This window comes from Canis lupus, chromosome 32 (genome assembly GCF_003254725.2).
Source record: "Canis lupus dingo isolate Sandy chromosome 32, ASM325472v2, whole genome shotgun sequence".
Lineage (NCBI taxonomy): Eukaryota > Metazoa > Chordata > Mammalia > Carnivora > Canidae > Canis > Canis lupus.
This window is the reverse complement of record NC_064274.1, coordinates 1,522,531-1,550,262: the sequence shown is the minus strand read 5'-3', so window position 1 is coordinate 1,550,262 and position 27,732 is coordinate 1,522,531. Positions and strand designations below refer to the sequence as shown.

Sequence of the window (27,732 nt, the reverse complement as noted above, 5' to 3'; positions counted from 1 at the left end):
ATGCTCTGAGCACCAGTAAGGGGGCTGCTTCCCTCATGCATGCTCTGTGTGGGCTGCCTCACACACATGTATGCATCTCATAAAGCCACAGCAACAAAGTCCATCCAATCCCCTTGCACCACAGCAATATGGAGGCTTGCCTGTGACCTGACTGAGTGAAGGGTACAGAAAGCCAGGCCACAGCTTAGAAGGAGACTGGCCCATTCCTCACTTGGGCAGAAGGTAGCAAAGCCAGGGTAGAAAAGTGGGACTTTGATTTGTTTTTAAAGGTTTCAAATAGGGATCCCTGGGTGGCTCAGTGGTTTAGCACCTGCCTTTGGCCCAGGGCCTGATCCTGGGGTCCCGGGATCGAGTCCCGCATCGGGCTCCCTGCATGGAGCCTGTTTCTCCCTCTGCCTGTGTCTCTGTCTCTCTCTCTCTCTCTCTGTGTGTGTCTCTCATGAATAAATAAATAAAATCTTTTTCTTTTATTAATCTTTTTTTTCATTCATTCATTCATTCATTCATTCATTCAACAGAGAGAGGGAAAGAGAGAAACCACAAGTCAGGGGAGAGGCAGCAGGGGAGGGAGAGGCAGCAGGGGAGGGAGAGGCAGGCTCCTCACTGAGCAGGGGATCCCACTTGGGGCTCAATCCCAGGACCCTGGGATCATGACCTGAGTGGACACTTAACTGGCTAAGCCACCCAAGTAGGCACGCGACTCTTGATCTCAGCTCAGGCCTTGATCTCAGGGTCATGAGTTCAAGCCCTGCCCTGGGCTCCATGCTGGGTGTGGAGCCTACTTAAAAAATAATAAAATGAAAAATAAAGACTTCAAGTAGTGAAGTCCTACAAAAACTTCTCCAAGTAAGAGCAACTAATGCAAGGGCAGGACAACAGATCTTGAGAGAATTTGATTTTCAAGTAGAACAGGCACAATCATCAACTTCAAGGACTCATCATATAGTATCTTCCCAAAACCTTTTTTAGTTTTAAAAAATGCATAACAATCACATTTGGAAGGCTTGGGGTTCAGAAAGATTTGAATTCAAATCTTGATACCATTTTACTTACTAGCTGTGTGACATTGGGCAAGTTATTTAACCTTCTAGAGCCTGTTTTTCTTCTGTAAAGTAGCATACATATAAGTTTGACTAAATGAGATAATGCACATAAAGTGCTTAGGCACAGTGCCTGAACACAGTGTCCAATATTAGTATTATTAGTATTATTATAGTATTACTAAGAGAACTTTAATCTATAAACCTGCAAATAACCCACTTGAAAGGAGTGTTAAAAGGGGATTTCTCCACACCCCCCCACCCCCGCCAAAAACAACCATTTAACTTAAAGACCCCATCGCTAACCCAAGCTCCTCTGCTTGTTCCTCCATCTAGCTCTAGTTCACTGTGTACTCAACTGCTAATTACAAGTTAGGTGTTAATTATCTCATAAAAGTTTCTTCAAGTCACAGAGCACTGAATGTCTGCGTCTCCAAAAAAGGCTGGATTCTTGAGCTCTGTTATTTTTCGTGTCCTGGGTTCCAGCCTCTTCTCTTTCTGTCTCCTCTTTGAGTTGTTTCTAATTTATTATTTCAGGACATCTCACACTGGATGAATGGACTCTGTTTCTTAACAGTTGCTACATTCTTGTCCCCTCTAACCACTGAGCAAAAGACAAAAACAGTTGTTAACCATAATTAAATGAACTTCAGTGAAGAGTGAACTAGATTTCTAAAACAAGACCCAAAATACATGGGATCCCTGGGTGGCGCAGCGGTTTAGTGCTTGCCTTTGGCCCAGGGCGCGATCCTGGAGACCCGGGATCGAATCCCCACGTCAGGCTCCCGGTGCATGGAGCCTGCTTCTCCCTCTGCCTGTGTCTCTGCCTCTCTCTCTCTCTCTCTCTCTGTGTGACTATCATAAATTTAAAAAAAAAAAATCTTAAGACCCAAAATACAAACCAAAAAGAAGATGGCACACTTAAAGCTTCTGTACAAAACACCAAAAACAAAAGTAAAGACACATGGCAGACTGGGAGAAGATCATTTGCACATATAAAAGGATGAATGTCAACAAGATAGACAGAAATAGCCCAGCTAGGGGTTGGAAATGAAGGAAGAGCAAGGATGTAAATAGGTTATTGATAGTAAAGTAAGTACAAACGGCTAATGACTACATTAAAAGATGTCCAACCACACCATCATCATGGTAGTGAGATATCATAACCACCTAAAGTTTGTTGTATCTTGCAGAGCCACTGACCATCTTAAGAATTATGACTTCAGAAAAGTAATTTACATCCCTATATTTTAAAAGTCCTATTTTTTAAAGATCATGTAAAGCTGGACAGAAAAGAGGCACTGAAACAACTTGGCATTTCATACCCACACTCTCACTGGCTTATTCCAATATTCTTTTAAGATGCGAACTGTTATCACTGAATAAGATGTGCACTGTTATCACTGAATAGCCCCAAGGTCACATCCCTGTCAAGGTGATTTCTTTTCCCCACTCTCCCAAGCAAATACTATACTGTTCTAAAAAGGTCATAAAAGTCTTGGTATATTCACAACTGTTGTGCTACCTGCAGACAAGATTCAATGATCATAATTAAGGAATATTTAGCTAAAATAACTAACTTCAATATTCTGTTCTAGAACAATGCATAAAATGACTTAAGTTTTAAGAATAATTTGTGTTACCTTTCACCAACACACACCTCAGGCAGGGATGCATGAAGTCTCTGGTGCCGTTTTTAGATTTAATCTTTAAATATCAATATCTTCAGTGACAGGCTTGAAAAAAATATCTCTGAAATCAATATAAAACATAAAGCAAAAACAAAAAACAAGAAACAAAAAAAACATAAAGCAGCATGGAACAGTGTTCTAACCATTGGCTGCAAGTCAATCCGGAGTAAAAAATTGCAGCTCTGCAACTTTTGGGCTGAATGACTTGAGGCAGGTTACTTCTAAGTCTCTTTTTCTTTAATTGTAAAATAGGGATACTATCTATATTACAGGCTTGCTATAGTTTCAACTGATATAATAGAAAGCCCCTGGTACAGTCTTGACCATTTTAAGCAATTTTCATAGTAGACAATATTTAAAATGTTTTTCTCTACCAATTTAATGTTAATTTTGCTAACTACTGAGTATGTTTATGTGAGATCTACATATCATACATAAACTTCTAAAAATATTCTAAATATTTATTCTTGCCCTGAATGCTGTACCCTCACTTCCACAGGATACCTACGAAAAACCACTTCTCATGCTATAATTTATAGTATTTTCACCAAGCATGTTCAGAGTTCTCTGAAAGATTTTAAATAATGAAAATACTGAAAGCAGCACACTAATTTCCACACATAGGGGTCGTTGCCACACATAATTTCAATAATTAGGAAAAATAAGCCCAGGGAAGGTGCTGAATACAGCATCAAAGAGAACTACAACGTGAACTACCTTTACCATTTCCTGAGGCTGCCTCACCTGGTCACTCTACAATATTTTCTGATGAAAAGGAGCAAATAATCTTATGCTCTGTCAACTCCAGTTCTTATGGCCTGAACAACCGCAGGCTGAGAAAGCTTGGACTGAGACAAGAAACAGATGAAATGAAAATTAAATCTTCAGCCCCACTGCATTTGTGTTCATCTCTCAGCCCTCCAAAGCTCCCTCTGTAAACCATCAAATAATGCTAAGAATTCCTGGGGAAATTTAGCAGATCATTAAATTCTTTGTTCTGTAATCTCCTTCTAGGATGTTATGCCAATTATTTTTACTGATAAAGTCCCTTACACATGCAGAAACTTGGGCCAGCACAGTTATTTTTTATACATTTATTGAGGAACTCCTTTTGCCAGGCACCGTTCTTTGCTGGATGTACAATACAAAAATGAATAAGGCATGAACACTATTATAGTTCTACAAGGTATTGCTTATTCTAAGAGCCTAAGATAAATGGGAATTCAAGAAGATAGTTCTCCTAACTATGCCCAGGGGTGGCAGGAAGCAAAGAGGCCTGTAAAAACTTGAGGATGAGTAGCTGCAGAAGGTGGGAAGAGGCCAGGAGAGAGGCATGGACATGAGGTGCAAAGGCAGAGTGTGAAAGAAGGGGATGTATGGTGCCTACTGCGGATTATGGAAAGAAAGGCATCAAATCATGGAGAGACATACATGCCATCCTGGGGAATGTGAGTCTTCATCCTGAACAGAGGAGTAGGGAAAGGCATTTTTGCCGAAATAAATTAAGAGAGGAGAAAACAGATTCAGCCTGTCTCATACTTTTTTCCTTTGGAAAACCTTTTATCCCAATAAAAAGGCCCTTGAGTTCTACAGTTTAGTTCTACAGTTCTTTAAGAACTGGAGTAAAGCATTCAAATTTTAAAGTAATAGTCAAAAGGAGTTTAAAATGTCAGAAGTGAATTTCTAACTAACCCCCCCTAGTTCAAAGTAGTACAGAAAAATCACATTTCCAACTTGCTGTTTGTGATGACTCTTTAGTTGTTATTTATTCAGCTGTGGTGCACTAAGATCTCTACAAATCAGGAATTTTGTAGTTTGGCTTTCTCCAATTGACTGGATTTAGAGTGGATTTCTGTTTTCTAATTTCTTAAGAAAAATGAGCATGCATATATTTAGTATTAATTTCCATGATGCCTAAAATCAAAAGATTTATTTTATTTGGTCAGGGGTCTCAAATATGATTCAGAGGTCATAACATCCTTCAAATAAATTTTCCCCTATCATAGTTAAGCACAAATGCTTCTTATTTTATACTTATTTTTGGAATCTCCAAAATGCTAAAATGATACTTCTTTTACAGAAGTTGTATTGACAAAGCCAATATTCAGTGGATTCAATTCAGAAAACTGGAAGGTGTAAAGTTTACGACATTTCTTTCTGTGGACTCATTTGCTTCCTTCTCACCCCTCACCCAAATCACTATTAGGGTTCAATTACAGGGCAATGTTTTCAAGAGTCACAGATCCTCAATTCAGGGTTTAATATTAATATAACTGCATATCAAACTACTGTGCTGTTGACCAAGACTGAGAATGAAAATCATGCCCATTCCAACTTGCTTCCGTTGGCCTGAAAAATCAGAAACAAATCCAGCATCTGACTTTAGCGTGGTCATCTTTTCTTCAAGGCAAGGAAGGCTTTTTCAAGCCAAACATAGCCAGTGGAAGGAAGACTGCTCCATGTATGCACATGGAGCTTTCAATTCCACATGTTTTAGTAAAAAGATGCTCCAGCATAACAATGTTTGAGCAGGATAAATCGAGAAGGCCTGAATGGTCAATGATCACGTAAATGCCAACAATGTCATAAGAATAAGAAGCTACCCTTTTAAAGTACTCATAACCCTTTTGCTCAAGCTACGATCTTAAATCATATGAAACTAACATTTTTGTACTTTAGAAATAGCTGAAATCATCTATTTCACGTGGTTCAATGAAACGCTACAGAAGGGTAATAAATTGCTACATTTTCCTGTCAAATATCTAACTGGTTTTTTCCTTTCTAAAAAATAATATGGAAGAGTAGGCTTTTGGAAAGAAGCATATCAAAACTCATAAAACAGCAACAGGGGGAGCCTGGGTGACTCAGTCAGTTAAGCATCTGTCTCCAGTCATGATTGTGGGGTCCTGGGATTGAGCCCCAAGTCAAGCTCCCTACTCAGGCTCCCTGGTCACACAGAACCTGCTTCTTCCTCTCTCCCTGCTCCTGCTATCTCTCGCTATCTCTGGCTCTCAAATAAATAAATAAAATCTTAAAAAAAAAAAAAGTAACAGAAATTTTATCAATAAAAAACAAAGACAAGCTAAATCAAACTCCAGGAAGATCTTTTCTAAATATTCAGTTTACTAAACATCTTTTTTTTTTTTTAAGATTTGTATTTATTTATTCATGAGAGACAGAGAGAGAGAGAGAGAGACACAGACAGATAGACAGACAGACAGACACAGGCAGAGGTAGAAGCAGGCTCCCTCCAGGGAGCTTGATGTGGGACCCGATTCCAAGACCCTGGGATTACACCCTGAGCCAAAGGCAGATGCTCAACCACTGAGCCACGCAGGTTCTCGGACTTCTTTGTTTTTCTGAGAGACTCTCCAATTCCTGGCAGATACATTTCCCTATAGGCAGGAAGAAGAGAGCGAAGGAAGGGAGAGGGCTGGGCAGGGAAGAGTTAATGAGAACTTTCAGCCTCAGCTGAAACCTAGGACTCAAGTTTCCTCATCTTAAAGGAAGGCCCTGGATTGGATGACCTCTGAAGTCCCTCCTGGCTCTAGCACTAACAATTTATTGGGATTTGGTCACAGACTGTATTCTACCTATCTCCACTTGTATTTTACATCATCCTACTGTCAAACTCATAAATAATTTCACAGCCTATAAGGAACAGTCATTAACTGTCATTGGACCTAAACCAAAAAGAAAAAAAAAAAACCCCACTATATATAGCACATGTTTTTGCAGAGGGACATTGGCACTGGACACCATACACTCAGGAGTGCCTTCTGCTCTCTCTGCTGTGGGCCCTCGATACTCACACAAGGTCCTGCTTCTCCCAATCAGATCTCCTACAGTGCAAACCTGTTTGGAGATATCCTGTTAAGGAAACAAATTTCAAGTTTTGATACCCCCCTCCAACAATCTAGACACTGTCATTTTAGAGTTCAAGTAATGGCTTCACTTCTGTTTTAAAAACAAGCACATTTTCTACAAAAAGCACTTTATTTATTCAAATGTTAAAGCATTTAAAAAGACATACCCCCCAAAAAAAAGAGTTAATGGTTTCTTTATTCAAATACAAGAAAAATAAACGAATTATTTTCAGTGGAAATCAGATTACAAGTTGGCAGTTATAGCCCACGAACATGTTTATGTGGCCCACACAGTATTTTAAAAATATTTCACTTTACTGCCAACATTTTTAGGTGGGGAAATTTCACCTCAAACTCTAAATGTTCATTCCATGTTCTCCTGAAAAACTGAAAACTCTGGTTCTGCTGAGGTCCTCATTTGCCAGGCAGAGATAAGGGGCACATGCTTGCCCATTTACACTGGTTGAACCAAAGAATCTGAGAGTTGTCTTTTTGGTATTTTTTTTCCCCCTCCAATAAATGAGCCAAATAATGAAGCTCACTCTGGTCAAAGATGGTTTATGTTACCATCTTTGGTATTTTACCTTACTATTTTACCATGCCATAACTAAAGCAATCCAGAACCAAACAGGCCACTGAAAGCTGTGAAAAGCCATTCATCAACTATTTTAAAGAGAATACATAAGATAAGCTTCTATTTCTTATTAATGTGATGGCTACATCAAGTTCTGCATTTTTCTAACTGTAATAAAGTGTGATCATTAATTGAGGCCTAGATTACATGAATTTACTTTCTTTTTCAAGATGTGTTATTGCTGAGTTTAAATTTGAAGTTTTTCAAAATCTATTAACTTAATACAATTAAAAAAACCCTGCTACTCATACTAATATTTCACCCTCTTTGCTGAAAATAGGTCCTGTATTTTCCTAATCAGGTGACAGTTCTGTTATAAGCCTTAACAGGTTGTCTCTACCCTTCATGAAGAGGACAATGCATGTGATTTAACAGAAAGTCTTCCTAAATTTTGTTCGTAGCCCTAACGTGGATTCAAATACTTGTCATGTGGAGATAAGAAAGCTCATTTCACAGGAGTATTATTTGCAAAAAATGGCATAAACCTTGAGTTGTAGTAACGTTAACATGCAGGGTATTAACCAACTATTCACTATCTCTAGGAACCATGCAAAAAAAGTAGGTTGGACTAAGCTGCAATGTAGATGATAAGATGAGACATTGCTCTTCCCTCCTTCCCAGGAATGTGGTTAACAAAAGTCCAAGGAACACAAAGGGCAGATTCTGTTGGAGAATTGACCATGGAAAAGGAATGGCATCCTATTGCAACAGTAGGCTTGCAGTTGTTCAGAACGTTGCTGAAATTCTTAATAGCTCTTATTCTGAAGCATATCATCTTTTTCCATCAATAAAACAGCTGAGCCAAGGCCTGAGAGTATTTCTGATGACACAAGAACCTTTTACCATCACAAATTCATTCCCCTTAAACCCTGAAATCCTAAGTAGAGTTCCAAATTTAGAATATCCATATACTGCAGTCTATCATAAGGAAGAATATCATTATTAGCTCCTAAATCAACTACAAAAGAATAACAATTCTTGCTTTATGTTATGAACTAAAAATGCACTTTTAAATATCATCAATACAAGCATTATTTCCTTCAATGTGTTTACATGACCAAAATGTGCTTGCTACATGGTAACTTTCTTTCATAAACAAAACACAAAAAGTAAGCAGACATTTTCCACAATATTGTACACAAGTAACAGGCATAAATTCTCAAAAGAGAACATTTTATGTTAATTAAAAAAACATTTCTCTCCAATAAGAATATCTTTAATACCTCAAATAGACTTAGAAAGAACATGTCTGCTCTAAAAGAGGCCCTAAAAGTCTGCCATTTTAAAAAGTAGGCAGGAGAGACTTCGTGCTGCAGATTTTAACTCGGCCAATTAGCTGATCTGGCAAGTGTGGTATGACAGTGCTGACCACTAAAAGGGAGCTCAGAGCAAGCTACTGGGATTAGGCATTCTGAAGAGATTGGGCTAAAACCAAAAATGACCCTCAGCTTGCTTTCCACTGTTAAAGGTCCTATGACTCTACCAGCACTGCTGGCATTAAATAAAGCTCAATGATAAATACTGCATATGAACGTTTCAGTGTTTAGGGACACCTGGGTGACTCACTGGTTGAGTGGCTGCTTTTGGCTCAGGGCATGATCCCAGAGTCCAGGGATCAAGTCCCACATTGGGCTCCCCACCAGGAGCCTGCTTCTCCGTCTGCCTCTTTCTATTTCTGCCTCTCTGTGTCTCTCGTGAATAAATATATAAAACCTTAGAAAAGTAATATCCATGAACTCAAAAGTTCAATAAAAGCATATGTAAGCAAGCTTGGTACAGTAACTGTTCCCTCTATGGGCTCATGCTTAGCATTTCATGATGATGATGATGATGATGATGGGGATGAAGTATCTTAAAGATATAGAATATTATTCATCTATATATTCATTACCGATCTCTGTCAAACCGTAACTTTTATTATCCATACACTTGAAGGCTTTTTTTCTTTTTAAATCACAAATTCACTTCAGGAAGATCTCTGAATACCTCTTCCTGATGCCATGCTCCTCCTAACCCCCAGGTTGTCAGCTTAGTTCTTTAAAAAATTTTTATTTATTTATTAGAGACAAAGAGAGAGAGAGAGAGAGAGAGAGAGAGAGAGAGAGAGAGAAACAGGCAGAGGGAGAAGCAGGCTCCATGCAGGGAGCCCGACGCGGGTCTCAATCCCGGGTCTCCAGGATCAGGCCCTGGGCGGAACACAGCACTAAACCGCTAAACCACCAGGGCTGCCCATCAGCTTAGCTCTTAAAATGAGATCAGGTAGTACCTGGGATTTACTTCAAAATAAATTTGGGGGTTGAGGGGCACCTGGCTGGCTCAGTTGGAAGAGCGTGCAACTCCTGATCTCAGGGTTATAAATTCAAGCCCCATGTTGGGTGCAGAGATTACTAAAAATACATAGATAAATAAACAGCATGGTTGGCTGACTCAGTTGGTAGAGCATGCAACTCTTGATGCTAGGGTTGTAAGTTCAAGCTCCAAGTTGGGTTTAGAGATTACTTAAAAAACAAAATCTTGAAAAACAAACAAACAAACAAACAATTTGGGGAATTTGGAGTAGGGAGAGAAGAGGTCAGAGAGAAAGGGAAAGAGATGACCTAAGATTGGCCTACATGATGGAATAGAAGGATTCATTATACCTCCTCTTTTTGTATAATGTTTGGAATTTTTCTTAATAAAAGTTTTCTAAAAAACGAAAAAGAAATATCAGATTATAAATACGTTTAGGCCATACTCTTAAAGCTCACTATTCAACATAGTAGCCACTAGCTACATGTAGCTATTTAAATTCAAACACAAATTAATTATAATTAAGCAAGACAAAAAAATCAAATTCTATACTTGCACAAGTCCCATTTCAAGTGTTTAATAGCCATATATAGCTGGTGGCTACCATATTGGACACTGCAGTAATAGAACATTTCCATCATCTCAGAGAGTTCTGACAGCATTATTCTGCAGACTGCAGTGATATTTCCATTTGGAAAGAAGGTTGTATAATCAATAGAAGACTTGACCTTAAGATCATTATTGTTTATCTTGGGAAAGTGTAAGTCATGATTCATCAAAGAGGAGCTGAAGGGGTTGATTAGTATCTAATCAAACTATGAGAAAATTATGAAGATCAGTGTTTACCCATTGAAATCTAATCCCCAGGAAAAATGTATGGAATTGTACAACTTCAGTTAGGACATCACTGCAGTGGGTGCAATGAGTTCGGTGGCAAAGAGAATGGACAAATTAGCAACAACATTCCAAATGTGTGTATTTATTTATTTATTAAAGATTTTATTGAGTTATTTAAGAGCAAGAGAGATCACAAGCCGGGGGAGGGACAGAGGGAGAGGGAGAAGCAGGCTCTCCACTGAGCAGGGAGCCAGATAGGAGACTTAATGCTAGGGCCTTGGGATCATGACCTGAGCTAAAGGCAGACGTTTAATGGACTGAGCCACCCAGGTACCCTCAAATTATATTTAAAGACAAGAAAAGAAAAGAAGGAAGGAAGGAAAGAAGGAAGGGAAGAAATCTGAAAAATAATTCCAGCTTTAGTTTGAGAAATGGAAAAATCACACATTTCGGTATTGAGTTTAAGTTTTCTCCTCCTACTTCCTTTATTTTGGAATTAAAAAAGAAAAAGACTGGAAAAGGCTTTGCAAACAAAGAGGTATGTAATAAACAATCACATTGTACCAACAGGTGGAAGTACAGTCCTATATTACACGCCCCTACAAAAAGTCAAACCAAACTTCAGAGTGAGAGCAAAGGTAACAAATTTTGGGAAAACTGAACAATGAATCTGTTTGGCCTGTAGTGTTTCCAAGCATGTCTCCTACATTATCAGAAATGCCTCTGGGGGGGGAGCCCAGGTGGCTCAGCGGTTTAGTGCCACCTTCAGCCCAGGGCCTGATCCCAGAGTCCTGGGATGGAGTCCCACATCAAGCTCCCTGCATGGAGCCTGCTTCTCCCTCTGCCTGTGTCTCTGCCTCTCTCTCTCTTTGTCTCGGTCTCTCATGAATAAATAAAATCTCTAGAAAAAAAGAAGAAAGAAAGAAGAAAGAAAGAAAGAAAGAAAGAAAGAAAGAAAGAAAGAAAGAAAGAAAGAAAGAAAGAAGAAAGAAAGAAAGAAAGAAAGAAAGAAAGAAAGAAAGAAAGAAAGAAAGAAAGAAAGAAAGAAAGAAAGAAAGAAAGAAAGAAATGCTTCTGGGATAGGCTCAAAGTGAAGAGATGATTTGAACAACTCAGATGAGCTGAAGAATTCTCAGGCAGATACTTAAAAGTTTATCTGGGTCCTTTAATTGCTCAACATTATTACCTCACTAAAAGTTGCTTCAAAAATTTTTACCTCATTTTTTCCAATCAATGCAGTGTAAGCCACAAAATTTCTCTTTTTCAAAAATAGTTTTAAGCCTTGGCCCAAGTTTACAATTCATATATCAAAAACGTATTTCCCCTATACACTCTGTACCTAGTTTCTAGATTATAAGATATGTAGTTGACTTGAAATGGGTACATTAAAGAAGTTCCCGAACAAAGTACACAACAAAGTAGGCGCTATACACTCAGAGACAAGCACTTCTATCCTGAGACAGTGTGGGTTCCACTCCAAGGAAGCGGAAATGAAAATCATAGAAAAGATTAGATGATGTATCCAGTTTTTCTCTTTTCTGAACCTAGCTTCTGACAACAGTCTGAAGTCTTCCCTCCGATAAATAAGACTCTGATTAAAGAAAGATCAGTTTGTTCTCAGCATATATTTTTTTAAGTCCAGAGTAATCTGGTATGTTACAATGTGACATTCACACTCCCTCATTTACATAAGGTAAAAGAGCCTTGAACCAGGAAACAAGGTGTTTTCATCAAAACGCAGGGTTCTCCGACAAGGGCTTGCATACATGCAGCTCTTTTATTTATTTATTTATTTATTTATTTATTTATTTATTTATTTATAAATTTTTATTTATTTATGATAGTCACAGAGAGAGAGAGAGAGAGAGAGGCAGAGACACAGGCAGAGGGAGAAGCAGGCTCCATGCACCGGGAGCCCGACGTGGGATTCGATCCCGGGTCTCCAGGATCGCGCCCTGGGCCAAAGGCAGGCGCCAAATCGCTGCGCCACCCAGGGATCCCTTTTTTTTTTTTTTTTAAATAAATTTTTATTTATTTAACATGCAGCTCTTTGAGGAAGTGATCCAAAAGAGGAGTTGGGACTGAGGAGGATAAAACAGAGAGAGGCACAGCCATCCTAAATGTATATACATGGAGATAATCACCCGTGCGGACTGGGGCTGGGGACCATATTGGACCCTCTGAGGAGCCATATATATTGTGGCTCTGAATTGTCCAAGTTAGTTACAAAAGGGAGAAGTATTTGTTCACCAGCTTCCATCCTCCATCAGGCAAGTGTCAGCCCATGGGATGGAAATGCCCTTGGACATCCAGATGTGCACACAGGTCAAAATAACTAGACAGAGCCCAGGTGGCTACAGCAGAGAAACAGAAAGCTCCGAGGTCTACACTTGCCTGAAATTCACACAGCAACAGTTTGAATCAAAAGGTGGACTGAGGGGACGCCTGGGGGGCTCAGCGGTTGGGTGTCTGCCTTCAGCTCAGGGCATGATCCCAGAGTCCCGGGATGGAGTCCCACATCAGGTTCCCTGCATGGAGCCTGCTTCTCCCTCTGCCTGTGTCTCTGCCTCTCTCTCTGTGTCTCTCATGAATAAATAAAATCTTAAAAAAAGGTGGACTGAGATGAAGTGGACTGGCACAACTCTTCCCCAAAGGATCAGTTTTCACTCAGCCACATGTTTATTAATGAGGAGTGTACCACACAGTCTCTTCCCTTATATCTGGTAATACAGGCTAAGAATTCATGAATATAGTTGAGGCTAGCAGAACAAATGCTTGTGGAAATGAGATTTTTTTTTTTTAAATATTCCCTACTACACTTGATCATTCTTATTTAAATAGGAACTTAAAGAAAGTGGTGGTGGTGCAGAGACTCCAGAACACCATTAGGGCGATAGATGGGTGCTGCAGGGAATCACTGCTGCAGGAATTCAGAAAAAGAAAAATAACCAAAAACGGGTTAGCGAGTTGAGGCTTCAAGGGGAGGGTCTATTGGATCTGTGCCTCCAAAGTATGCTCTGATTAGAAAAAGGGAACACTGCGTTTCAGGTGTGTGAGAGACGTTTCAGGTGTGTGAGAGACGGGACAAATGCTCACTCCCTGCTGGGGTGGAATGGGTTGGCAGTTCTGCTTGGAACTCAAGTCTTTGGTATAAAGACACTATTATTTCCATACTAATTTCTTTTTTTATTGAGGATGAATGTTTCATGTATCACTGCAAGCACTTTGTGGATCTTAACTTATTTAATCTTATAAATCTTTGAGGAAGGTACTATTATTGTCTTACAGCTGATGAATGTGAGGTGCACAAGGTAACTAACTTGCAAAGGTGGTTAAATGGCAGAGCTGATACCCTAGAACCCAAGCAGTCTGGCTCCAGAGCCTATGTTCTTAACCAAAATGGGATATAGTACTACTGCCTCTCAGTGAGAGAAAACAAGGAAAAGAAAGGTGCCATCTGACGCATCTGCATTTAGGGGCAGATGGGCCGGGAAAGGACAGATTTGGAAGCATCCCAAGAGAAATAATTCTGTCAAGCAGCTGGAAGTCTAATGGCCTCAAAACCATTTCCCAAAACAATCCCAGAGCTGGGGCCACCAGAGAAAAACACAGAGGTCTTTCAGAAGGTCACCACCCATCCCTTACTTAGTGAGGATGCTACTGGAAGCTCCCTGTGAGTGAACAATAGGAATAATCACATCCTCCGCCTTCAATTCATCCTGGCTGCTTAACACACACACTTCTCATTCTACTATGTCCAACTGGAATCAGAGTAAGGGACAAAGGGAGTGAGAAAAATCATATGGATTGGGAACAATTTAAAAAATAATAATAAAGACCCTTGCCTCTATAGTAGATACCCTAACTAGTACAGTTTGGTGAAGTCTTATTATTTAAAATGTTTCCTGCCCTCTCTAGAAGAGGATTTACTTCCCCATCCCATGGCCCTCAAGCCTGGTCAAGTGACTGGCACAGCCACTCTTTGCAGAAGGATGATCCGCCTCATCTTGTTGAAGTTAGGAGTGACCAATTTACTTTGGCCAATTAAGTTTGTACCAAAGTGATCCATCTAAGAACTTGATGCTTCAGGATTCCGTATCTTTTTCCTCTGCCACCAAACTAGCAAAGTCCAGACCTACCTGGGTCCTGGAGTCAACACAGCATGGAGATCTCAAAGGATGGAACAAAGACTATGGGTAAGAAACAAACCTTTGCTGTGTAAGCTACCAAAATATGGGACCAATGTGTTACCTAAGCAAAACCTAGTCTAAAAGACAGACACAAATGGTAGGTCTGTATATATGGTGGTATAAGACCTTAGCTCTAAAACCTAGGCCTCCCAGTAATTGGCCGTACCACATTAGAGGTCAGCTCCCTTTTCCTCAGTTTTCTTGTCTATGTCACTTCTTGGGAATTTTAAGTATAAAGTGAGATGAATATCTTGACAGTTTAAGTAGAAATTTAAAAATCAAGATACCAAGAAGGCTTTCAGTGCACAAAGGTTTTTGGTTTTTTAAACTGAATTATAGTTGATTTACAATGCTATCTTAGTTTCAGGTGCACAACATAGTGATTCAACGACTCCATACATTAAGCTATGCTTACCAAAAGCATAATTCCCATCCGTCACCACCCAACACCATTACAATATTATTAGCCATATTCCCTGTTTCAAGTTTCATCCCTGTGACCTATCCACTCTGTAACTGGAAATTTGCCCCTTTACATCTCCTTCACCTATTTTGTCCATCCCCCATCACTGCCCCTCTGGCAACCACGTTTGTTCTCTGTATTTATGACTGTTTAGTTTTTTGTTTGTTCATTTGTCTTTTTTAGATTCTATATAAGTAAAATCATACGGTGTCTTATTTCACTCAGCATAATACCTTCTAGGTCCATCCTTGTTGTCAAAAATAGTAAGATCTCATTTTTTATGGCTGAATAATACTCCATTGTACATATATATGCCACATTCTTTATCCGTTTATCAATGGATACCTAGGTTGTTTCCATATCTTGACTGCAAATAATGCTGCAATAAACATAAGGGTGCATGTATCTTTTTGAATTACTGTATTTATTTTCTTTGGGTAAATATCCAGTAATGAAACTACTTGATCATACAGTATTTTTAATTTTTTGAGGAACTTCCATACTGTTTTCCACAATGGTCACACCAATTTACATTCCTGCCAACAGTGCATGAAAGTTCCTTTTTCTCTACATCCTTGCCAATACTTGTTATTTCTTGTCTTGATACTAGCCATTTTGAAAGACGTAAGGTAATACCTCATTGTGGTTTTGATTTGCATTTCCCTATGATTAGTGATGTTGTGCATATTTTTATGTGTCTGTTACCTATCTACATGTCTTCTTTCAAAAACATCTTTTCAGGTCCTCTGCCCATTTTTGAACTGAGTCTTTTTTTTTTTTTTTTTTTTTTTTTGGTGTGGAGTTGTGTAAGTTCTTTATATAATTTGGATATTAACCCCTTATTGGCTATTTCATTTGCAATAGGCTGCCATTCAGTAGGTTACCTTTTAGTTTTGTTGATGGTCTCCTTTACTGCGTAAAAGATTTTTATTTTGGTGTAGTCCCGATAGTTCACTTTTGCTTTTATTTCCTTTGCCTCAAGAGCCATATCTAGAAAACTGCTGCTAGGGTCAATGTACAAAAGATGTTTTCCTTAAAGAGTTTAACGGTTTCAGGTCTCTCATTCAAGTCCTTAATCCATTTTGAATTTATTTTTGTGTACTGTATAAGAAAGTGATCCGATTTCATTCTTTTGCATATAGCTGTGGTTTTCCCAATACCATTTATTGAGAAGACTGCTTTTTCCCCATTGTATATTCTGGTCTCCTTTGTCGTAGATTAATTGGCCATATAAATGTGGGTTTACTTCTGGTTCTCGAAGCTGTTCCATTAATCTGTGCTTATTTTTGTGTCAGTACCATAATGTTTTAATTACCACATCTTCACAGTATATCTTGAAATGTGAGACTGTGATACTCCCAGCTTTGTTCTTTCTCAAGACTGTCCTGGCTATTTGGGGTCTTTTGTGATTCCATATGACTTTTAGGATGATTTGTTCTAGTTCTGTGAAAAACACTATTGGTATTTTGATAGGGATTGCATTGAATCTATAGATTGTTTTGGGTAGCGTGGATGTTTTGACAATATTAATTCTTCCAACCCATAAGCATGGTATATCTTTCCTTTTGTGTCGTCTACAATTTCTTTCATCTTTTAAAAATTAAAAAAAAATCAAGATGCTGAGCAGACTTTCTATGCAGAGGGTTTGAGCTAAGCCTTTTTCTTTCAACAGCAGGTCTGAATAAACGTAATGGGCACACTTAATGAGACTCAAAATTTATGTTGACAATACACAAAGGGATGAAGAGAATGAAAAAGGTGTTAGGTCTTGGCTTTTAACAGACTTTTTTCCTACTTTCACAGAATCCAAAGGATTTTTAATTTTCTTTATGGAGAACACTGACTGACACTTGCAGTCCAAGGTAGGAGTCCTGCCATATTTCCTACCCTTTAGGACTCAGTTGCTTCAATGTTTTAGAAAACAAGAATCTGTAGTTCTACATCAATGAAGGCCTCAATAAAGAAGACTATGCTAGAGATGTCACTGGACCCCTCCTCCTCTTTGTGTGCTTCCTCAGTCTTCACTTACTTCCTCTATTCTTAAGGGTGCAATTTGGTCATAAAAGGAATTAGTTATCCTTTCTCATCTTCCCTCTATTCTACTGAATCCTGAAGAATTCATACTCTACAGACTTTGAAAATCTTCTACCAATCAATTCCAAAAATCTGGAGTTATCCTTAGTTGGGGAACAGGAGTGGATAGGATATAAAATATTTTAAATTTAAAACTGTGTAGAGAGGCACCTGGGTGGCTCAGTTGGTTAAGTGCCTGCCTTTGGCTCAGGTCATGATCCTGGGGTCCTGCTTCCCCTGTTTGTGCACTCTCTGTGTGAAACAAATAAACAAATAAATAAAATCTTAAAAAAAAACTGTATAGAAAATATGCACTTTTTTTTATAAATTTATTTTTTATTGGAGTTCAATTTGCCAACATATAGAATAACACCCAGTGCTCATCCTGTCAAGTGCCCACCTCAGTGGCCGTCACCCAGTCAAGAATACACTGCATGATGTAGTCTCCCCCCACCTGCCTAGAGTCACATATGTCCACTTTCCCTACTCAACCCTGAGTGCTGATGTCATAGCTGGATTTCCTTAAGAGGCTCTGCCTCACATCCAGAGCTTTGCAAATGCTATCGCCTTGGCTTAGCACACTTTTCCACCTCACCTTCCTTACTCATCCTTTCACTTCCTCACTCCTCCTACTGCTTACTCATCCTTCAGAGAAATCTAAAGAGAGCATCAGAGATCAGTATTTGGCATCTCAAATACTCAACATCATAACTTCAGTATCTGCTAAGAGAAAAGGATGGAAAAAATATCTGATGAAGCAGATAGATTGGGAAGCTAAGCATAATTACTGATGTGTTTAGGTTGCTGAGGGTTGTTCTGTTTTTCAATTTCTAAGCTATCTGTACTATTGTGATTCTACTTCTATAAGAATAAATTATGAAGAAAATCATAAATTGATCCCAAAGTAATGTTAATTATCAAAACAGGTATACTTTATTGGGTTTTGCAGACATAATTCCTTTGTAATTAATACGTGCTAGAAAATGGAGTTTGACATTACTTACAATTATATCAACATTCCCAGAGGCTGAACATCACAGACATATGGGTGTACTATCACTACAAGATGTCTTTACTTCACAAGTAGTTTTAAATTTTAGCCATGAAGGTCAGTTACCAGAGCCAAATTTGTTCTGAACAAGTAGAATTTTTACATCCATTCAATCAAAGAATCCCTTACATCTTTCTGGGCCCATTCATTTGCAGATAGTAGAAATTGTAACTGGGTTCTTCATATCATGCATTCACATGTGATGCCCTTCTTTATATCCTAATTTCTTTAGGATAAAAGGTGTGACTCACAGCAGGGCCACATAAACCAGAAAGTTCATATGGTGGCGATCACATCCTCATACACCTTTCCTTTCATCTCCTTAGGGTCCAGCTTCTGCGCAAGGCCCTTAATTGGGAACATCTCAGCTTTGCTTCTCCAGCCTCCAGCTGCTCCCACACTCTGCTCTTCTCTTCTCAGAGGCTTATATTTTATGTTATGTATATTTTTATAACAATTTTTAAAATGGAAAAAAAAAAAAAGAAAAAAAAGGAGAGGGGTATGACCAAAGCTGCTTCTTGCTGGGTACCAAAGATAATCTTTTTGGAGCATGAAGCCTTTCCAGCCTCTTCACCTCTGCCTGCCCCCTCCAGCAACACATCACCATCCCATACAGTCACGGTTCAACAGGTGGAGAGAATGCATCCACCAGGTAAACTTCCTGAACCCTTTGACTGGAGTAAGGCACTCACACTCACTGACATAGATCCTAAAAAAAAGATGGTTCTAATGCCTGGATTCCAGTCACATGAAAGAACAGACTCCGGATTTCTACCTCGGACCAGGCCTGCAATGATGCAAATTTGATTTATCACCCAGCAAATTCTTTTTAGAAGCCTGTCTCTAGCACCTTGGCCCCAGTATTGTTTTTAAGTTTTACAGTGGTTGCATTGATGGGCTGCCAGCAGGCCTGAGTGGGTCAGGGGTGTTACTGTTTAGTTCGAAGGGAGTTTTCTGTCAATCTGGATTTTAAAAACAGCAACAACAAAGGGGGTATCAATTATATTGTAAAGTAGGTCTCCTTGGGGCAACGGAGTAGAAGCTTTAGATCTTCTGGGTCTTTGTCTAAATAATGGTTCTGCTTCACTGACCCCAGTTGAGACAGGTCTAACTAGCACAATGAAAGAGTTTTCAATAAATTTTAAAATCCAACAATTGCCCCTATACACCCCACCCCCAATCAAGTTTAAGGTCCTATAAAGAGAAACTAGTGGCATAGAAAGCTCTGATTGTAGCCTGCCCCACAGGGAGTCTAAACCCAAAGATCATTATCAGCTGTGGCATCATCAGTGGACATACACACTAGATCTTCTGGCAATCAATCAAAGTAGGACATCCAAATCATTCATTCCTTTGTCTAGACACAGGGTAGCCCCTTTAAAAGCACCGAGCATCTGTTTCCTCTATTATATGAGTGTCCAAAAAGACAGGGTCTACTGGGCACACAGTTTGGTTTCTAAGTTGCAGCTTATACGAGATGAGTTATGCTTACCTATGCAAATCTCTCGTAATCGATGCAAATACACTAACAATCTATGAGCTCTTATATCAGGATGGTGGGATGTGGGTAGTTTTGTTCTTTTAATCAGTTCCGTGGGTCTGTTTTTCATTGTGGTGTAAACACATCATTTTAAAAGATATTTTAAAAGATTAAAAAAACCCTAAGACTTTCAAAAGATTTAAGGAAAGACTACCTCAAACACTTCCTTTGTTCCTTAATAATTGTTTTTAGAGTCTCAATATGTATCATTTTTACCACTGAATAAAGAGCTTTAGTTTTTTTAAAAACCTCCCCCCAGGGAGGTCTGGGTGGCTCAGAGGTTGGGCACCTGCCTTTGGCTCAGGGCTTGATCCCGCAGTCCCGAGATGGAGTCCCACATCGGGCTCCCAGCATGGAGCCCATTTCTATTTCTCCCTCTGCCTACATCTCTGCCTCTCTCTGTGTGTCTCTCATGAATAAAAAAAAAAAAAAAAAAAAGACTTTTTTAAAAAATAAAGAAATAAAAAATAAAAACCTCCCCCCACGACAGCCCCTTTAGCCTTTAGGTAGCCACCCCAGGACCTTTCTCAGCTCCATTAATTTTTCTCCAGGTACAAAAGAACCAGAGCCCTCCACATGGAAGGCTACAACCTCAAGATGTAATCGGCAAACTTATAGCAGGAGAAAATAACATTTCATTGTCAGTCCCCAGCCTCTTCCTGGTGAAAACAGACCATATCTTCATGAACTTCTCTAATGATTCCCAAGCAAGATCTTTATCTGCATTATAATTGTTGACTCAGCAAGAGGCATGTAATTCCCTTTCTTCCTAAATGGCTTACATACTCCACTGAAGTTCGTCACTTTTATCCACATGGACACTAAATCTCTCAGAAAATAAAAGCTCCAGGTGAAAAAAGAGAATTTCTGTCTTGTCCACTGCTATAACCTTGGCTCCTAGAACAGACCTGGCATACAGGAGGTACTCGATTAATGGTTTTTAAATGAGTGAATGAATGAACTTGGTTTTCCATTTCTTTTGGCTCTTTTGACAAAGAATGAACTTGGTTTTCCATTTCTTTTGACAGAAAAAAGAACAATTAAACATGTCTCTTGAAGGATATCATAGAAACTCTCCACCGCCAGAAAAGTTTAAATACATACCTTGTTAGGGATAAAGTAGGAAATATTTCTGCATTGGGAAGAAGGCTGAACTGAATAACCTCTAAAAGTTCCTTTCACCTCGTAGACTCTGTAACCTGAACATCACACCTTAAGAGAGTGGATCAGCTACATAAAGCCTCATTCCCAGGTACAGTAAATTACCATGCTCTGTTTGAAATAAAGATAATAGCTGTCCTGGGATTTGGATGCAAAAATACCAACTCATCCAAAATGTGGACACATCCCTAGGGGAGAACGCTCTTGCTAATCATTAGTTTATATTCTGGGAACAGCAGATATACTTCAGGATCTTCTCTGACCAAGACCATCCACGAGAAAATGGAGAAGCTAGGGGTCGAGATTAGAACAGAAATAAACAGAACCACACTAACCTGAAGCCTTTATGTTTTCCGGCCGACAAATCTGCTTTAGAAACATCTGAATTCAGCCTTAAGGTTTAAACGTTTGTAAGTGAATGTAACCACTTCATAAGACAGAAAATATTCCATCTGACATATAAGGAATTTTCTCCAGTAAAATCTCGTATTTACCTAGGATATCTCACTAAGATGTTCCAAGTTAAGAATGCCTAAAATTAAGAGCAAATTATCCTAACTGAACTTTCTTTCAATCTGGATGGGAGAGGCAGTTTGTAGGGAAAGGAGTCTGTTCATGTTTTCCTAAACACCTTTAAAAAAAAAAAAAAAAGTCTAATTCTAAAGGAGTAACTAGGGAAACTCCATCCATACATAAATCAACTTCGGAATGATTCTTTTCTCTCAATACACCCTTCCATTTGTTCAAATCATAGAATAGATAAAGGCACAGGAGGGGTAGAGAATTCTAGGACGGAGGATGTAGTGTTGATCCCTTGGAGCTGGGTTTGGAGAAATATTCTGCATTCACCAGGGTTGTTTTGAAGACACAACTAAAAGCACCACACTTAAAACAAGAACTGAATGAACAAAGTGAAACAATTCAACAATTCCTTGGAACTATATGAAAAGACTTTTCAACTCTGTAGTCAACTCTTGATGACCCATTCCACAACGCAGTCCAAAAAAAAGTCTTGTTTTTAAACTGTAATTTAATCTTAATTCCAACAGGGAATGTGCAGAGACAGCAGTTACCTCCTCTGTACACATACACTTTTTAAAATCTCCTCCATTATTTGAATACAAGAGGTCTTACACAAGAATTGTGTGGGATTAAGCTCACATCTGGTTAGCAGACCTGGTGTTGGATATGATTATGGCCACACAACTAAACCTTAAATCCACATACTGTTCCCATTTAACTGACATCTATGAACTAACTAATTTATAGAAAACGTGCAACAAATTATTTCTTCCACATCCCCCAAGCCTCAAGAACGCACCAGCAATAGGTGTTACTGAACACTTCCCTCGCCCCAGATTTGCATTCCTAGATGCTCTCCAATGATCTAAAGTGGGCAATTGTTAGTTATTGGAATCTGTGCCCTGGAAAGAAGTATATAGGGAGAGGGGAGAGGGGTGGGAGTAATTTACTCAGATAAACTTGACCTTGCTGGACCTCAACTTCCTCGCCAGCAAAATGCACCGCGCAATTCCCTCGGTGACAACAATCCCTGACCACGAATTGTCAAGAAGGCAACTGTGTGCAAGAGGAGACCTGGGTTCTTTACCGTATACCATTAAATATTAGCGTCTAAGACCCCTAAAGGACCCACCGTTATGCTTCAACGTGACCACAGCACACTGTGACTGTGGGGAACGTGTCCGAAGACACCTCGGCAGCGGAGCCAGCAAACCGCGAGGACACGCAGAGGGTCCCCACGGACCTCCCGGGGCCGGGTGGGAGGGGGTGGGGGAGGGGCGGCTGGGGCCGCACAGGGCGCGGGTTTCCGGAGTGGACTTGTAGGGAGGCCTGGGAGTCGGAGCACCGCCTGGCGTGCCCGGGGCTTCGGAGCTTCCAGGGTCTCCGACTTCCGTGCATAACCCTAAGACCTCTCAAGCCACCACCTGCAGCTACACAGTTGCGGGGAGGAGGGGAGAGAGGAAAAAAGGGGTGGTACAGAGGGGGGGGGGGACCTCGCTCGAGGCGCCCCGATACCCGCGGTGAGAAAGTGGACTTTGAACATCGATCGGCAAAGACCTGGGGAAAGAGGCGGCCTCCGCCGGTCCCGAGGAAGCGGCACGGCCCGCGCCCCTTCCCGCGCCCCTTCCCGCGCCCCTTCCCGCGCCTCCCGCTCGGGGATGCCCAGCGCCGGCCGGGACCGCGCCCTCCAAGCCGCGAGCTGAGCCGGCGCCCCCGGGGCGGGAGCGTCCCTCTCGCGTCCTTCCCTGGCTCCCCGCGCCCCCTCCCTCGGTCCCCGGCCTCGCGCCCCCGCCTCCTGGGTCCGCCGCCCCCGGCCTCCCAGCCGCGCCGCTCCGTAGCGCTCGCACCCGCACGGCCCCGTGAGGTCTCACGCGGGGGTCTCGGGCTTCTGTCCGCGTCCGGGGCAGGGCCGGGGGCCCGGGCCTCACAATGCACCGGGAGCCGCCAGGGCACGCCCACGCTGCAGGCTCCAGCCGCCCGTGCACCCCGGCGCCCGCTCCCCGCGCCCCGCGCCCCGCACCCGGCGCCCGGCTCCCGGCTCCCGGCCCGGCTGTCACCGCAGACAGGTGTGCGCGCCCCCGGGGAGGCCGGCGCCCGGCGCCCTGTAAAGGGACGCAGGAAGGGCCCTTGCCCCGGCGGGCACGGCCTGGGGCGCGGCGACCGCCCGACACCCTGTTGCATCCCGCAGCGCAGCAGCCCCCGGGCCCGGCCCCCGCTGCAGGCGCGCCCGACCTCAGCCCGCGGCCCCGCCCGCCCCGGGGCGCCGACCCCCATCCCGGCAGCCGCGGGCACCGCGGGCGAGGGCGGCGCGGCCCGGCACTCACAGACGGTCTCCCCACGGCCACGGCCATCGCGGCTGCCGCTCCCGCTCCGGCTCCGGCTCCGACCCCGGCTGCGCCTCCCGGGTGCTCTCGGCCGACGCGGGCTGCTGCTCCGGCTGCCGCTGCCCCCGCCCCGGCCCGCCCCGCCCCGCCCGCCTCGCCCGCCTCCCCCGCGCCTCCCCCGCGGCCGCGCGCTGCTCGCCCCCGGCTCCCGCGCAGCCCGCGGCATCTGCTCCCCGCCGCCCCGCCCGCTTCGCCGGAGCAACATGGCCACCCGCCTGGAAGGGACCATTTGCTTCCCCGGGAAGGGGTGCGAGTCCGGCGTCCCGGCCGGGCCGGTGGGGGGCGGCGTGCGGGCCCGGCCGGGGGGGGCGCGCGGGCCGGGGGGCTCCCCTCCGCGAGGGCGGCCGCGGGCCCTGCACGACCCTGCACGACCCCGCCGGGGCCCCGCAGCCTGTCGTCCGGCCCTCCCCGCTCGACCGCGTGCTGCAGCCCGAGCCAGCTTCTGCGCGCGGAGCTCCCCCCGGGTCCCGCCGAGCGCTTCCCGCGGCGGACGGGCCGGGAGGCTGCGGCGCGGGGCCGGGGGCGCATCCGAGCCCGGGGCCAGCGCGCCTCGCCCGGCGGGGCCGGCCTGGGAGGGCCGCGGGCGGCCGAGCTGGGGCTGGGGCTGGGGCTGGGCAGAGCCGCCCGGGGCAGGGGTGGCCTCTGCACGACTCTCCTCTTGCCCCGGGGAGACCGCGGGGCAGGCAGCTGCAGGAGGCTGTGGCCGCCGCGCGCGTCCGGGGGGACCACGGGGCAAGGGAGGCGGCCTGGTGGCTGCGGACGGAGGGGGCCGCCCTGGAGCGCGGGCCCAGGCCCCCGGGAACGAGCTGGGCGCTCACACGTGCGGCTCGGCCGGCCTCAACCGACCGCTGGGTCGGGCCCCACGCCGCGGAGGCCGCGGGCCTGCGGGGTCGGCGGGGCCGGGAGGCTCCCGGGCGGCGGGAGGGGCCTGAGCAGCAGCTGTGGGGGCGTCGCCGCGGGTGCGAGCGCAAGGGCAGAGCCGGGGGTGCGGGGGGCCCGGGGCGCGCGGAGGCGGGAGAGCCTCGGGGTGGGCCGGGACTCGCCGACCAGAGCGCGGGGAGGGGGCGCGGCGGCCGCGGAGGGCCGTGATGATGAGCCCACGCGGCTGCGCCCTCGGCGCGAACCCGGGCCTACCGGGGCCGGTGAAAGACGCAGCGCGCCTTCGGGCCGGGGGCGCCTCCGGGTCTGACCCGAGACCCAGCGCCCAGGTCTCCCCGCCTGGCGCCCGCGCGGCCCGGCTGCTGCGAGGCGGACGCTGGGTTCCCGGGGCAGGGCTCCGGGGCTTGAGCAGGATTCCGGCCACGCGGGCGAGAACAGGACGGAAACACTCCCGCGGAGGAGGAGGGTCTCTGGATGGGGGCGTGTTGGGCCTGAGGGCGGGCCCAGCCTTGGAGAGCGGGAACCTGCGCGGTGCCGACCACTGCCCGCCCCGCCCCCACCCCCACCCCAGACTTCAAAGCCTTTGAAGAGGAGGACCAATGTTATGCCGAGAATACAGTAGACCCTAAGTGCTGAACTAAGATCACCACGGGGCGGGGAGGGGGTTGCTATGCAAAGGGCAGGGGAAGAGAGAACTACTTGGACGCACTGTTCTAGGTATGTGGCCACTTGGTTCCCTCTGCCTTAGGGAGGATTGAACCGCGGCACCGACCCGGGCCAGGAGGTCCCACTTAAATCCTGTGAAAACCGCTCTCCGCATGTTGCCAATGGGATGAAAGGGCCTTCGGAAACCAGCTCTCCATTTTCTGTTACGTTGACCAGACCAGATGGCAGGATTGAATTAATCAATCGTTTTTATTTTGATTTATGTCTTTGATTTGTAAGTGTTTATGTTGAAGACCTTTGATTAGATCAGAAGAATATGAACTCCCTGCCTTGGTGGGTAGGCTAGATTACTCTCAATCGCAAAAGCTTAAAATCACTTATTCCATCATCTGTTTGAGGATGTTTGTCCTTTTAGGACAAAATCATCGCAATTTACCCCACGTCTGCGTGAATTCTTTGGTGGACAAGAAGTAATGCCTTAAATTCCCTCCTCCGTGTGCTTTTTGTTTGTTTTGGCAGACAGGCATAACTATATTTAATGAAAATACAATATAATTGTTTTTGGCCAAGGAAGGCTAGTGCAGAATGTCATTTCTTATCATGAAGTTATATATTATCATTCTACAACCAGACTACCTACGTTCAAAAATCCTGGCTCTACCACTTCATAACTATGTGACTTTAGGCAAATTATTTAGCCTTTCAGCACTTTAATTTTCTCATCTTAAAATCTGTTTAATGATCGTTCCTCCCTAACAGAGTTGCTAAGGGATTAGAATCACCTTTTGAGATAGCTCTATGCCTAGCACTGTGGCAGGAACTAAAAATCTTTAAATGCGGGTACCTCTCTGACTCTTAACCAGTGTGCACAGTCTGCTGAGAGACAGATGTTCAAACAACTCTGATGGAGAACACGAATCCTAGAAAAGATACATGAATTATGGGATTAAAGGAACTATCCACTCTGCCTGTCATCAGAACGGGAAAGGCTTCACCAAGGAGGTGGGACAGGAGAGCAAGCAAGGAAGACCCTGCACGTTGTTCTTTTAGCCCCGGGAATCGTTCCGGCTTCTTAAATGTTACTAGTTCTGAGGCGCCTTCCCATCTCATTGTCCTTCTAATTTTCCCTTCTTCAGTGCTTCTCCAATTTTAGTACCTACGAATCACTCAGAGATCCTGTGTAAATGCAGATTCTAATTCACTAGGTCTAGGTGGGTCCTGAAAGTCTCCATTTCCATCTGGCTCCCAGCTGAGGCTGATACTGCTGATCTGGTATCATACTAGACTAAGAAGTTTACGGTCGTGAAGCAGTACTTTTATGTAAGTTTCCTTGTTTGAAAAATCTGCATTAAGTTCTTTTTTCCACTAAGACCTTGACAAATATAAATGGAAACATGAAAAATTGAAACTCTCATTCATGAGCTCAATTGCTTTTCCTATTGCTAAAACATTTGTTTAAAAATTCTTTTGAGGGGCACCTGGCTGGCTCAGTCAGTAGAGCCTCAGACTCTTGATCTCAGAGTTGTAAGTTCAAGCCCCACATTGGGTGTAGAAATTACTTGAAAAAAAATTTTTTTCATTTTAGACATTGTAAATTTACCAGTGATCCTCAGACTCTCTTGCTTTTTATGCTTTTTGAAAATTAAAGCAGTATTTGCCCCTATTTAATCTTCTGGCATTTATCATTTTTCTCTAGTTTCTCAAAGGTGACCAGTATGGATTCTACAATCACTTATGCAAAGTCTTTCAAGAATAATTTATTTAGGCCTGGAATGTTTAACTCAGAACAGTTGGTTGCTCATTTACCACATTGGATTTCAGTAGCCTTTTAATCATTAAAATATTTTTTTTTCTTTTTTTTTTTAATTTTTATTTATTTATGATAGTCACAGAGAGAGAGAGAGAGGCAGAGACATAGGCAGAGGGAGAAGCAGGCTCCATGCACCGGGAGCCCGATGTGGGATTCGATCCCGGGTCTCCAGGATCGCGCCCTGGGCCAAAGGCAGGCGCCAAACCGCTGCGCCACCCAGGGATCCCCATTAAAATATTTTTAATGAAAAATTATTTTGCCCCTTCCTTTTTTTTGTCTTTTGATAGCATTATATCATCAGCACCCAAATAGTAGCTTTCATCCTTTCTTGTTCACAGTCTTCTGGCATTACTTGAAAAACAACAACAAAAAAAAAAAATTCTGAAAATTCCTTGGTGTTCTTTTTAAAAGCAAAAATTACTTAAGCCTACAAGAAAGTATCCGTCCCTGTAGGCTTATGCTATTCTTTAATGCATGCTCTTTTAAATTCTGATCTTAAGAAACACCCCGTGAAATGACATGCTCACTGGAATATGAGGACTTGGACTCTGGCTACTCCCTTTGGCAGCCAGCCTTGGAGTGTGGTCACTCCCAGGTTCTAGCTCCTGGTTCTAGCACCTATAATTATCAGATAAT

The 27,732-nt window shown here is 43.2% G+C and overlaps 1 protein-coding gene and 1 long non-coding RNA gene across 13 annotated transcripts in view; one reads left to right on the top strand and one right to left on the bottom strand.

Moving 5' to 3' along the window:
- Positions 1-17,722, top strand: part of LOC112646896 (uncharacterized) — a 53,309-nt gene extending 35,587 nt beyond the window's left edge. The window contains exons 9-10 of one of the 3 annotated variants that reach the window (XR_003127972.3): positions 14,276-14,553; positions 16,814-17,722. This is a non-coding gene — a long non-coding RNA (uncharacterized LOC112646896). Of the gene's footprint in view, positions 1-7,852; positions 8,109-14,275; positions 14,554-16,813 lie in introns of those variants that run through there. The other 2 variants (XR_007407815.1, XR_007407816.1) reach the window with 2 other exon arrangements.
- SEPTIN11 (septin 11) overlaps positions 1-25,036 on the bottom strand; it is a 94,040-nt gene extending 69,004 nt beyond the window's left edge. For 8 of the 10 annotated variants that reach the window (XR_004811261.2, XR_007407812.1, XM_025427166.3 and 5 more), the window contains exon 1: positions 23,682-23,808. Coding sequence is in view for 7 of the 10 variants with exons in the window: in XM_025427166.3 (XP_025282951.1) it covers positions 23,682-23,708 (27 nt within the window). In the remaining 3 variants the exon portion in view is untranslated. Of the gene's footprint in view, positions 1-23,681; positions 23,811-24,875 lie in introns of those variants that run through there. The other 2 variants (XM_035709530.2, XM_025427158.3) reach the window with 2 other exon arrangements.
- Between the last annotated feature and the right edge of the window lie 2,696 nt (positions 25,037-27,732).